This window comes from Scyliorhinus canicula, chromosome 7, assembly GCF_902713615.1.
Source record: "Scyliorhinus canicula chromosome 7, sScyCan1.1, whole genome shotgun sequence".
Classification (NCBI taxonomy): domain Eukaryota; kingdom Metazoa; phylum Chordata; class Chondrichthyes; order Carcharhiniformes; family Scyliorhinidae; genus Scyliorhinus; species Scyliorhinus canicula.
The window spans coordinates 45,922,010-45,936,131 of NC_052152.1; the positions used below are offsets into that span (position 1 = coordinate 45,922,010).

General features: G+C 51.6%; 1 protein-coding gene across 1 annotated transcript in view; it reads right to left on the reverse strand.

The window, feature by feature from the left end:
- Nucleotides 1-14,122, reverse strand: part of LOC119969078 (potassium/sodium hyperpolarization-activated cyclic nucleotide-gated channel 1-like) — a 182,809-nt gene that overhangs the window by 59,818 nt on the left and 108,869 nt on the right. The window contains exons 7-8 of the mRNA XM_038802281.1: nucleotides 10,448-10,575; nucleotides 1,730-1,876 (exon numbers count right to left, since the gene is read on the reverse strand). Coding sequence (XP_038658209.1) covers nucleotides 1,730-1,876; nucleotides 10,448-10,575 — 275 coding nt within the window. The remainder of the gene's footprint in view (nucleotides 1-1,729; nucleotides 1,877-10,447; nucleotides 10,576-14,122) is intronic.

Below are 14,122 nucleotides of genomic sequence, written 5' to 3' on the forward strand. Positions count from 1 at the left end.
TGTGTCTGCGTGGGTTTCCTCCGGGTGCTCCGGTTTTCTCCCAAAATCAAAAGATGTTAGATGGATTAACCATGCTAAACTGCCCCTTAGTGTCCAAAAGGTTAGATGGGGTTGCTAAGTTTGGGGATAAGGTGGCGGTGTGGGCTTGGGTAAGGTGCTCTTTCCAGGGGCTGGTGCTGACTCAATCGGCCGAATGGCCTCCTTCTGCACTGTAAATTCTATGATTCTATACACCTTTATTAAGCTACCCTTCTAGCAGAATCTGAGGCTCTATGAAGACAATCAGCTGGATTCTCTGCTGTTGGGATTCTCCATTGAACTGGCAGCGCACCCGCGCCTGGTGATTTCCTGACAGCATGGGGCTGTCCACAATGCAAAACCCCATTGACCGGCTGTGGGGGGACGGAGAATCCCGCTGCTGCCGGGGGGGGGGGGGGGGGGGGGGGGGGGGGTGCTGCAGAGAATCTCGCCCAATAGCTATCTGGAACAGGGTCATCAGTATGGATGATGACTCTTTCAAAGGCTATTGACTGGGACATTATAAATCATTGATTCATTGAGTGTCATAAAGACAGAGATAGATAGGTTCTTGATTAATAAGGGGATCAGGATTCATGAGGAGAAGGCAGGAGAATGGGGATGAGAAAAATATCATCCATGATTGAATGGCGGAGCAGAGTCGATGGGCCGAGTGGCCTAATTCTGTTCCTATGTCTTGTGGTTTTATAAGAGACAAAAAAAAAGCCAAAGCCAGTTGGAGACACCAGATAAACATCTCTTTATGAAATCATGCTGGAGGAAGGTCACATTACGTGAGTGACCATTTTGAAACCTCTGTACACCGGTGGGAATCAGAAGCACAAAGGGACTTGGGAGGCCTTGCACACTATTCTCTTAAGGATAACGTGTAGGTTCAGTCGATAGTTAGGAAGACAATTATACTGTTAGCATTCATGTCGAGAAGGCTAGACTACAAGACCTGGGATGTACTTCTGAGGCTATATAAGGCTCTGGTCAGACCCCATTTGGAGTATTGAGAGCAGCTTTGGGCCCTGTATCTAAGGAAGGATGTGTTGGCCTTGGCAAGGGTCCAGAGGAGGTTCACAAGAATGATCCCTGGAATGAAGAGCTTGCCGTATGAGGAACGGTTGAGGACTCTGGGTCTGTACCCTTTGGAGTTTAAAAGGATGAGGGTGGATCTTATTCAGACTTACAGGATACAGCAAGGCCTGGATAGAGTGGATGTGGAGAGGATGTTTCCACTTGTAGAAAAAAACTAGAACCAGAGGACACAATCTTAGACTAAAGGGACGCTCCTTTAAAACAGAGATGAGGAGGAATTTCTTCAGCCAGAGGGTGGTGAATTTGTTGAACTCTTTGCCGCAGAAGGCTGTGGAGGCCAAATCACTGAGTATCTTTAAGACCAAGATAGATAGGTTCTTGATTAATAAGGGGATCAGGAATTATGGGGAGAAGGCAGGAGAATGGGGATGAGAAAAATATCAGCCATGGTTGAATGGCGGAGCAAACTCGATGGGCCGAGTGGCCTAATTCTGCGTCTATGTCTTATGGTCTATGGACTCAGAAAAGTACTTTTGTGTTTTCAAATACAAAGAATTGATTATTTTTTTAAACATTATAATGTATTTTACGTTCTTTGCATATTTAAAACTTACTATTTCCTTGAAGTTCACCATTCTATATACATTTTGTCACAGGTTAATAATACCTCTTTCAGATATTCTGTCATCTCAGAAAGAATCCCTTCTTGATCAAACCATTTCCCGTTAAAACGTTCTTTATAATAGTTTGAAATCTTCATCCGTAGTTCCCGAGGCAATCTCCTATTCTTTGTGTACTCTTCTACTTGGCACAGCTAAATTACAAAAGAAAAACCCTAATCCATTAGTTAAACACTTCAATTGTTTAAAAAAGCCATTAACGACGGCCTTTTGTAGTGAATGATGCCTGTACTTGAGCACGATTTGCCGAATAAAATTCTTCACATTTTTTATGGATGTATCAAGATTTGCAATGATGGTTTATGTAATATATTTTAACTCTCAGCAGAAACTTGATGATGAGTCTCAGTGAAAATTTGCACCTGATCCTTATGGTTAAAAGAGAATGATAATAGGGCAGCACGGTGGCACAGTGGTTAGCATTGCTGCCTACGACGCTGAGGACCCGGGTTCGAATCCCGGCCCTGGGTCACTGTCCGTGTGGAGTTTGCACATTCTCCACGTGTCTGCGTGGGTTTCACCCCCACAACCCAAAGATGTGCAGGATAGGTAGATTGGCCACGCTAAATTGCCCCTTAATTGGAAAAAATAATTGGGTACTCTAAATTTATATTAAAAAAGAGAATGATAATACCTTGGATAAATCTGATATTGATTATCATTGAAATGCTGATATCACTGCCAAATAAGTAATTCTCTGGTCGTTGCGATTCAATTTTCCTGCCGGCAGAGCATCCCTGCCAGTGAATTTTAGAGGTAGCAGGCAGAACTGATGTCAGGAGAGAGGCGGTAACTTAACCTTGCAGCTCATTGGAGGTTGTTGGTCTTCATGTGACATTGGACGGCAGTCCTCCTTGTCGTGCTGCCGCACTGACAGCTGCTGCCACTGCCTCCCAGGCGGCTTTGCTGATGCTGCTGCTGGTTCTCTGACCCCCTTGGGGAGACCTGGTGCCCGGCCTCTCATCCACAACGTCAAAAAGCCTTGTGAGGCTGCCATCCCCAAAGCGAGGTTGCCATACTTGTGAGTTGACTGGGAGTGAGTGGTGAGGGAGCATTTAAAAGCAGCTCCCCCTTGTTTGCGGTGAGCAGCTGAGGCATGTGTCGGGTGAATCAGATGGTGAGGGAGCCAGTAATGATGAGAATCTTGTGGGGGCTCATTTTTGGCACAAGGTGTCGTTGAATAAGGGCAGCAATTTCGCCAATGTGGCCGTTGTGAAACTCACTGCCAAACACGCCCTAAACCAAACTTTAACTTTGGTCCTCTGAATTGCACCTATTGTCTTATTGAATATGTAACTGCTCTCAACCCACCCGCTTCTGGGAAAGAAAATCAATGGGCACGATCTAACAGTTTGTTCTGCATGGGATTAGAGGGGCGTTCCTGGCACTATCTAATGGCACTTTTTTTTCAGGCCTAGTCAGGGCCTCGCTGAGACCGCACTTGTGGTGAATGTATTATACTAATAATCCACCAGTGTATTTGTATCTGTACTTTTGCACTTATATTTGTATCTGTGCTATTCTGTTGCCCTTGTGGGCTTCTCCTATGGGCCATTGTATGGCATTATCCATAGGGGAACATGTTGGGGCATGTATGGGCTCCGCTCATGGCTCCTCCCCTTGAAGGGAGGTATAAAGAGCAGTCGACCTGTAGGCTGTTCTCAGTATTGGATCAGTCGCAGCAGGCACTGTTCTAAGTTGATTAAAGCCACGGTTTACTTCTACTCATGTCTCGAGTGAATTGATGGTCGCATCAAATTAATCGACTTAAACGCAACTATGGAATCGGTCCTCAAACCTGACCGACTGGAACTCTATCCGCAGGCCGCGGAGGCGAAAGACATTTTTTCGCACTGGCTCCGCTGCTTCAAGGCCTATCTCGCAGCCTTCTCCATGCCTTCCGTCACCGACGAACAGAAGCTGAGCCTCCTCCACGCACGGGTGAGTCACCGAATCTCTGTTCAGCTCGAGGTGGCCTCCTCCAATGCAGACGCCCTTGCGATGCTCGAAAGCCTCTATGTACGGCCCGTGAACGAGGTCTACATGCGGCACATCCTCACCACTCGCCGCCAGCGTCCCGGGGAATCGCTAGACGACTACCTACGTGACATCAAAGTCCTCGCACGCAGCTGCAACTACCAGGCCGTTACGGCAACTCAACATATGGAACTCGCCGTCCGAGACGTCTACGTGGCGGGAGTTCGGTCCAGCTATGTGAGACAGCGCCTACTCGAAAACGGAGCCCTGGACCTGGATCAGACGGTAAAGTTAGCCTCCTCTCTGGAAGTAGCATTCCAGAGCCTTAACGCGTTCCCGGCTGACCACGCAACCCCCTCGTGGACCCCCGACCAAAGACTACCACAGGCCTGTGCCGCGCGGCCACCCGCCCATCATGGGGGGGCTACCCTGCTAGTTCTGCGGCCAGTCCGAACACCCCTGGCAGCACTGCCCGGCCCGTAACGCAAACTGCAGCAGCTGAGGGAGAAAAGGACATTTCGCCAAAGTTTGCCTGGCCAGGTCAAAGAACTCTAACTCACAGGCCCGCAGACCCCATAGTGTGGCAGCGTGCCTGCCGACTCCGTCTCCTGCAGATGCATCATCAGCCTCGTGCTATCCTTGGGGGCAGCCATCTTCCAGCCCTCACAGCACATGCGACTCATGGGGGCCGCCATCTTGGACGCCATCTTCCTCACCGCCTGCCACGCTCGACTAATGGGGGACGCCATCTTGGCCGCTATCTGCTACACCGCTCGACGCGTATGATCAAAAAGAGCAGCCATCGCGGAGCCTCCCCAGCACCTCCGACCACGCTGTCTACCCGCAACTCAGCGCGGTCACCCTGGACCAGTCCCGACGCAAGCACCTCTGGTGCTCTATGATGACCGTCCGGGTAAACGGGCACAAGATGCCTTGCCTTTTCGACTCCGGGAGCACAGAGAGCTTCATTCACCCTGACATGGTAAGACACTGCTCGCTCACAATTTTCCCGGCGCACCAAACCATCTCCCTCGCCTCTGGGTCGCACTCGGTGCAAATCCGAGGGTGCACTACCGCAACCTTAGCAATACAGGGCGCCGAGTACGCCAATTTTAAATTATATGTGATCCCAGACATCTGCGCTCCTCTCCTATTGGGACTAGATTTCCAATGCAACCTCAGGAGCCTAACCCTGAGGTTCGGGGGGCCCCTACCCCCACTCACCATATGCAGCATCGCAACCCTAAAAGTAGAACCTCCCCCACTCTTCGAAACCTCACCGCTGACTGCAAACCAGTCGCTACCAGAAGCAGGCGGTATAGCATACAGGACAGGACTTTATCAGGTGTGAGGTCCAGCGACTCTTGCGGGAGGGAGTCATCGAGGCCAGCAATAGCCCCTGGAGAGCTCAGGTGATGTTCGTCAAGACCGGGGAAAAGAACCGGATGGTTGTAGATTACAGCCAAACCATAAACCGATACACGCAACTTGATGCGTACCCCCTTCCCCAGATTGCAGACATGGTAAACCAGATCGCACGCTACCGCGTGTTCTCCACGGTGGATCTGAAGTCGGCATACCACCAGCTCCCAATCCGCCCGAAGGACCGCCACTACACGGCTTTTGAGGCAGATGGCCGCCTTTTCCACTTCCTCTGGGTCCCCTTTGGCGTCACAAACGGGGTTTCGGTATTCCAAAGAACAATGGACTGAATGGTTGACCAGTACGGGCTGCGGGCCACATTTCTGTACTTGGACAATGTCACCATCTGCGGCCATGATCAGCAGAACCACGATGCCAACCTCCACAGATTTCTCCAAACCGCCCAAACCCTAAACCTCACGTACAACAAGGAGAAATGCGCTTTCCGCACAATCAGACTAGCCATCCTCGGCTACGTCGTGGAAAATGGGGTTCTAGGACCTGACCCTGACCATATGCAACTTCCTCTTGCAACTTCCCCTTCCCCACTGCCCCAAGGCCCTGAAGAGGTGCCTCGGGTTCGTTTCATATTATGCCCAGTGGGTCCCCAACTATGTGGACAAAGCCCGCCCACTAATCAAGGCCACCCTCTTCCTACTGGCAACTGAGACCCGCCAGGCCTTCAGCTGCATCAAGGCGGACATCGGCAAAGCCGCGATGTGCGCGGTGGACGAGTCCATCCTCTTCCAGGTGGAGAGTGACGCATCAGAGGTCGCTCTCGCCGCTACACTCAATCAAGCGTGTTTTTTCGCGAACCCTCACCACCTCCGAAAAACGGCGTGCCGCGTTTCACGACAGGCCGCTCGGAGAATCGCCGCTCGCCGTTTCTAACAGGCGAGCGGTGATTCTCCGGCCCGGATCGGCCGAGCGGCCTGCCCAATCCGACTTGTTTACGTCGGCGCCAACCACACCTGGTCGCTGCCGGCGTGAACGCTGCGTGTGCGGCCTGTGGGGGGAGGGAGGGGGGGGGGGAGGAAGTATCGAGCACCCGGGGGGGTGCTCAGTAGGGGTCTGGCCCGCGATTGGTGCCCACCGATCGGCTGGCCGGCGTCTCTAAAGGACGCACTCTTTTCCTCCGCCGCCCTGCAAGATCAATCCTCCATGTCTTGCGGGGCGCCCGCAGGGAGGATGGCAACCGCGCATGACGCCATTTACGCAGCGCCGCTTTGACGGGGCGCCAAGGCCCGGCTCGCGTAATTCACGCGGTGCCACTCCTAGCCCCCTGGGGGTGGGAGAATAGGGGGCGAGGAGCGGCCTCCGACGCCGGAGTGAAACACTGCGGTTTTCACTCTGGCGTCGGCACTTTGTCTCCTGTTGGGAGAATTTCGTCCAGTGTCTTCACCCTGTTTGGTTTCCCCAATTATGTCAAGTGACCGAGGCTCGTCGTTCATGAGCGACGAACTGCGATAGTACCTGCTCAGTAAGGGCATCGCCTCGAGCAGGACTACCAGTTATAACCCCAGGGGAAACGGGCTGGTGGAGAGGAGAACACGACGGTCTGGAAGACCGTCCTACTGACCCTGCGGTCCAGGAATCTCTCAGTTTCTCACTGGCAGTAGGTCCTCCCCGATGCGCTCCACTCTATTAGGTCCCTACTTTGCATGGCCACAAACGAGACCGCTCACGACCGCCTATTTGGTTTCCCTAGGAGATCCACCTCAGGAGCCTCGCTTCCATCCTGGCTGAAGACACCGGGGCCGGTCCTACTCAGGAAGCACGTCAGGAGCCATAGGTCTGATCCTCTGGTTAAGAGGGTCCAGCTCCTACACTCCAACCCCTAGTACGCTTATATCGAACACCCCGATGGCCAACAGGATACGGTCTCCCTCCGGGACCTGGCACCCGCTGGTTCCACCACCACCACCACCGCCCTGCCCAACCTACCACGACCAGCGCCCCCGCCCCTATATGGCTCCCGCACTCCCTCCCGCCCGCCATCCCCCCTTCACCGATCCACAGGAATGAAGCTCCAGAAGAGACATATAGAACAGTACAGCACAGAACAGGCCCTTCGGCCCTCAATGTTGTGCCGAGCCATGATCACCCTAACCTTACTTTTATTAGGACACTACGGGCAATTTAGCATGGCCAATCCACCTAACCCGCACATCTTTGGACTGTGGGAGGAAACCGGAGCACCCGGAGGAAACCTACGCACACAGGGGGAGGACGTGCAGACTCCACACAGACAGTGACCCAGCCGGGAATCGAACCTGGGACCCTGGAGCTGTGAAGCATTTATGCTAACCACCATGCTACCCTGCTGCCACACCCCCGAGAGCACCCTGTCCTGGATCCCACGCGGCGGCAGCAGAGGAAACTCCGCCACCTGCCGCCTGACAAACGCCCTTACCTGCATGTACCTAAAGGCGCTCCCCAGGGGGAGCCTAAACTTCCCCTCCAGCGCACCCAGGCTCGCAAACTTCCTGTCTACAAACAGGTCCCTCAACCTCCTGATACCTGCCCTGTGCCAACTCAGGAACCCGCCATCAACCAACACTCCCGGAGTCCACGTCTGTACCCGCACCGGCGCCCTCACTACCGATGCCAGCACGGACGAGTTCAACACCCGGGCCAGCAACAACGCCAGAGCTTCGGCGATCACAGCACACAATCCGTGCGCCGGACCGGCTGAACTTATGAACCCGTCACCCCCGCTGGACTTCATTTTTTAAAACCGGGGTGAATGTATTATACTAATAGTCCACCGGTGTATTTGTATCTGTGCTGTTGCACTTGTATTTGTATCTGTGCTATGCTGTTGCCCTTGTGGGCTTCCCCTATGGGCCATTGTATGGCATTATCCATAGGGGAACATGTTGAGGCGTGTATGGGCTCTGCCCATGGCTCCTCCCCTTGAAGGGAGGTATAAAGAGCAGTCGACCTGTAGGCAGTTCTCAGCATTGGTTCAGTCACTGGCAGGCACTGTTCTAAGTTGATTAAAGCCACGGTTTACTTCTACTCTTGTCTCGAGTGAATTGATGGTCGCATCAGCACTCAGTCACAGTGCAGGAAGAAAATGGTGCCCTGATCACTCGACCTCTCCCAGATGCGAAACACCAATGCCTCAACTCACCCATTGAGGGGTCCTCCAGCCCCCATACCCCACTTCATAAAGGCAGGGCAGCACCGGGCTCGATCCCCAGCATGGGCAAAATGGCACCCTGGTGCTGCCAGCCTGGCAGTGCCCTTACCAGCCTGACAATGCCACCTGGGAACATTGGTGGTGCCAGGATGGCACCCAGCTGGCACTGCCGAGGTGCCCAAGTGGCATTGCCAAGGTGTCATGCTGGCAGTGCCAAGATGCCCAGGTGGCATCAGTCGATTCAGGGTACCACCCTGCCCAGCGGCCACCATCCAGGGGCCTCCGATCGCCTGGGAGAACCCCCCAAGTGCCATTACACCTGTTTCCTATTTGTGAGGAGCTGTGCTGAACAGCGCCAGCTGGGGTCTCCTCGGCATAGCCGGTAGTTCCCGGGGGCTGGTTAGATCTGATGTCAACAGCGTTTATGAGCTTTTAAGCTCACTTAAGTCTGCAAGTCTGGCTTCTGTCCATTGTGGGATTTAACGAGATCTCGCAAGTTGTCACGACTGTCGGGAAACCCGGAAGAGGCCTCTTGAGCCATCTACCAGCCATGTCCCATCCCAATTCCGGCGGGATGCAGCCAGTAAATAGTGTCCAAAATGAAGTCTGACAATCTTTTTCATCAAATGTCGCCCTTTAACTCCATTAGAGCATTTCTGCTGGGCTTCTAGTCCCGAAATGAAGTAACAGCCTTAAGTAAATCCTCGTCTCCATAGGGGCTTGTGTTTCTAAATCATCCTCTTATTTAGCAAACATGTTTGGAGCATAGAGTACTTCCCAATATCAATTTCTATAGGTTAAAATCTGATTGGGAACAGCAACATTTAAATATTAGATATCGGGCGCGATTTACGCACCACGTTGTGCCAGAGAATTAGCAGGAGAGACCAAAAATACGTTTCGCTAGCCGCTAAGCATAGTGAGATGCACCCGACTCGCTGCGCCTGACATGATCGCAACGAGGGTGTGATCCAGATCTGCATATTTAAATGAGTTATTACACTCATTTAAATATGCACAGTGCGTTCAAGGCCGGAGTCTCCTGGCTCCCAGTATTCACTGGCTCCAACAGCGAAGCCTGAGGCAGATGCGAATTAGTACTGCCTCCAAAACAGAAACCAGACGTGATGGCCACACCAAGGGGCTCGGAGGCCATTGGAGCCTCGGGTAGTCAGGGACAGGGCATGGTAGTACTCTGGCAAAGCCAAGCTGGAACCCCGACAGTGTGCACCTGGCACTCTGGCAATGGCCACCTGGCACTGCACAGGTGCCTGGGGAAGTGCCAAGTTGCAATGCCAAGGGGCGGGGCCTGAGGTACCAAGCCCAGGAAAGGGGGAGGTGAAGGAGAGCATTAAAGGGGTGCATAAAGAGGGGGCCTGAAGGGAAAAAGCCTGAAAGGGTGTATGAAAGATAGGAGCGTGAAGGGTGAGTATGAAGCCTGGGTATTGCAGCAAGGGTATGAAGGGGGTGGGGTCGTGAAGAGAGGGGGGACCTGAATGGGGTGGTGGCCTTAAAGGTTATACAATAATGGTGGCTAATGTGACCCCAAAGCGGGGATTGCTCACTTGGGGGTGGGGGGATGGCCCAATGCCGACAAGGATAGATGGGGTGAGGCTGGGTCACTCTCATGCCTGGGTGGTGTGGGAGGTTGGGGAGGTTACGTGGACTTTTAGTGATGTGGGGGTGGGATTGTCCCTCTGGAGTCAAGGGCTGGGGTCTGAGGGGGGTCAAGATGTCCGTGCGTGCGGGGTGTGGATAGTCTCAACCTAACTTTGAGATCTTGGTACCCTTTAAAAATGGTGTCCGGATCTCTGAGGAGCCAGTGTTGCTGGAGTCTTTAGTTCCACTGAAGAAAAAATTGTAACTGTGGGCTGATTCAATGAGAATCTCATCAATCTACAAAGAAATGACTAAGTGTGTCTGCTTAGCGATTAGGATCGTGCCCAAACACCTGGCAGGAATTACCCCATGAAACCCGCCAAAAAAGGATGCGTAATTTTTTTAATGAATCGCACCCATCACTAAGATTGCTGGTTTACTCCAAATGAACTAAGAATATGACCGTATACCAAAAGATTAATGAGCTGAAATAGACAGGAAGACTAGGTTTTGATAGGTATGACAATGAGTTGTAACTAAACAGAAACAATTTTTCACGAACCTTCTCTCTGTATATTCGTCCGGGAACATCTGCATTTAATACCATAGCCGCCACATTAGCCACCATTATTGTATGCATCAGGGCTCCAGATATCATACTGACCACAGTGACTGCCACCTCTGTTAATTCTGGAAGATAGTTCAATGAAAGATAGCTGACTGCATGAATTAGAATTTGTTGAGACTTACTGTAACAAAATAGATTTGAGATTGATTTCTGGGAAGATCTGAAATTTCACACTTTAAGAGGTGTCAAGGCACATTTTAAACAGAGATTTTAAACAAAAATATGGGAAATGCAAAAGGTTGAACTAACTTCCTGGGTTTGTGAGGACAATGGAGACTGCTTACTACATCTCTTCAGGCATCCAAAAAACCCATCTCCTGTTGATTTACATCTCAGAATATGTAAAAATATCTGAGATCAATGCAAAACACCATTTCCCCTCCGGGAAAATGAGCTAAACATTGATTGGTGATCAGTGAGTGGCAGAAACAAGAACAACAGGCTATCTATCTCTCTCTCTTGCTGGAGGCAAGGGGCGGGATTCTCCGACCACCGCCGGGTCGGAGAATCGCCGGGGGACGGCGTGAATCCGCCCCCGCTGTCCGAACGAATTCACCGGCACCGGAGATTCGGCGAGGGCGGGAATCGCGCCACGCCAGTCGCCAGCCGCTCACAGCGGCCCCCCCGATTCTCCGGCCCGCGATGGGTCAAAGTTCCGCTGGTTCTTTGCCAGTCCCGTTGGCGTAGATTAGACTAGGTCCCTTACCGGCGGGACCTGGTGGTGCGGGCGGGCTCCGGGGTCCTGGGGAGGGCGCGGGGCCATCTTGCCCGGGGGGGTGCCCCCACAGTGGCCTGGCCCGCGATCGGGGCCCACCGATCCGCAGGCGGGCCTGTGCCGTGGGGCACTCTTTTCTTACGCGTCGGCCATGTCAGCCTCCATGATGGCCGACGCATAGGTGAACCCCCCCTGTGCATGCGCGGGGATGACGTCAGCAGCCGCTGACGCTCCCGAGCATGCGCGGACTCGCGCCGGCTGGCGGAGTCCCTTCGGCCCCGGCTGGCGTGGCGCCAAAGCCTTCCACGCCAGCCGGTGGGACGCAAACCACTCCGGCGCCGGCCTAGCCCCTGAACGTGCGGAAGATTCCGCACCTTTGGGGTGGGCCAACGCCAGAGTGGTTCACGCCACTCCGTCCCGCCGGGACCCCCCGCCCCGCCAGGTACGGGAGAATCTCGCCCAAGTTGTCTAGCAAGCGCAATCAGAAAGAAACAGGACAGCCTCTTTAGTCAACCCTGCAGAGATCCCCCCCAGGTCACTTCTCCCTCTGCGATAAGCCAAGTGTCTCAAATCATCTGCAAGTCTGCTGAAGTCAACGCTACTGAAATCACCCAACTTAACATCCGTTGTGTGCCACTATCTAGGCCTCAAGGACAAGTCAAGGACTGATTTGTTTAATTTCTGACCTATATGTGTATGTTATGTCAATTATTTTTCCTTGGGAACATAGCTAATAAATTTATCATTTCTTTGACTCACGAAAATGTTTAGAAAATGGGTCCTTAAAAAAGTAAACGCACTTGGATGGGGAAAAATTATCGACAGGGAAAGAAATCTTTGTTGTAACAAATCATGGAAATTTTGGAAAAAACGTGATCCAGCTTATCCCTCCTCACTCAGTCATAACTCTGGTTAGACCATCTTTTTAGGATGGTAGCCGGTGACTTAAAGATGAGATTGTGGAGTGCTTGGAAGTGCATGATAAAATAGGACCGAGTCAGCACGGCTTTGTCAAAGGGAGGTCATGTCTGACAAATATGTTAGAGTTCTTTGAGGAGGTAACAAGGAAGTTAGACAAAGGAGAACCAGTAGACCTGATTTATTTAGATTTCCAGAAGGCCTTTGACAAGGTGCCGCATAGGAGACTGTTAAATAAGTTAAGAGCCCATGGTGTTAAGGGTAAGATCCTGGAAGGATGTGCTGGCCTTGGAAAGGGTCCAGAGGAGGTTTACAAGAATGATCCCTGGAATGAAGAGCTTGTCGTATGAGGAATGAGGACTCTGGGTCTATACTTGTTGGAGTTTAGAAGGATGAGGGGGGATCTTATTGAAACTTACAAGATACTGCGAGGCATGGATAGAGTGGACGTGGAAATTATGTTTCCACTTACAGGAAAAACTAGAACCAGAGGACACAATCTCAGACTAAAGGGACGATCCTTTAAAACAGAGATGACGAGGAATTTCTTCAGCCAGAGGGTGGTGAATCAAAAGGCTGTGGAGGCCAAATCACTGAGTGTCTTTAAGATCGAGTTAAATAGATTCTTGATTAATAAGGGGATCAGGGGTTATGGGGAGAAGGCAGGAGAATGGGGATGAGAAAAATATCAGTCATGATTGAATGGCGGAGCAGACTCGATGGGCCGAGTGGCCTAATTCTGTTCCTATGTCTTATGGACTTATAGACCAACATTTATTAACCTTGAGACGGTGGTAGTGAGCCGTCTTCATGAATTTCTGCGGTCCATGTGATGTAGGTACATCCTCCATAGGAGCAGAAGGTGGCCATTTGGCCATCAAGCAGCACCTAGTGGAGAGTGCAAGAAGAGGACATTGGGACAGACAGTCAGCAGCACCAAGAAGAAAGTGCAAGAAGAGGACACTGGGACAGTCAGTAGAGGAGCGTACAAGAGGAGGTTGAAAACAACGCGAGAGTGCAGGGAAAATCTGAGTGCTAGTTTGGAGCTCCTCAGGTGACGTCTGGATTCAAAAGTGACGCGGGGCAAGTGGAAGCTGGTGATTGGGTGAATACATTCAGGCAGGTATTTATTACTACTTTTATCACTTCTAGTTTGTGAGTCTACATTTTGTGGACTATAGTTTGTATTTTGCAGTGATGAGGATCAGGGGAGAAGGGCCCAAGAGTAATTGAGATTATCTGATTTAAGTACTTTCCAAAAGTTTCAATCTAAAGGGATAAGTCATGGCAGGAGAGCTCAAGCCGTGATATGATCCTCCTGCTCTATGTGGGAAGGAGAGAACATTTCCAGTATCTGGGGCCAGCATGTATACAGGAAGTGTAGCTCTCTGCCACTTCTAGAAGCAGCAGCTGGGACACCCTAGAGCATCCAAGGGGTGGGGAGTATCGTGGAAAGCACGTATAGAGTGGTGGTCACACTGGAGGCTAAGATTTCACAGGCAGGAAAGAATGGGTGACCACCAGACAGAGCAAGAGGACTCGGCAGGCAGCGCAGGAATCTTCTGTGGACATTTCCTTGCAAAACAGATCTACCACTCTGGATAATATTGCGGGGAATGGTCTTTCAGAAGACAGCAGCAGTCGTCAAATTTGGATCATGGTTGGCTCTTTTGCATGGGGGAGGAGTAAAAAGTGTAGGAATGTAACAGTTATTGGGGATTCAAATGTGGGGGGAATAATAGGCATTTCTGTGGCCGCAAAGTAGACTCCAGGATGGTATGTTGCCTTATTGGTGCTAGGCTCAAGGATGTCTCAGAGTGGCAACAGGACATTCTGGAATAGGGGGGTGGGGGGGGGGGGGGGGGGGGGGGGGGGGGGTGAACAGCCAGTGGTCATGGTATACATTGGTATGAACAATATATGTTAAAAAAAAGGTATGAGGTTTGAAAAGCAGAATATAGGGAGTTAGGAAGTGA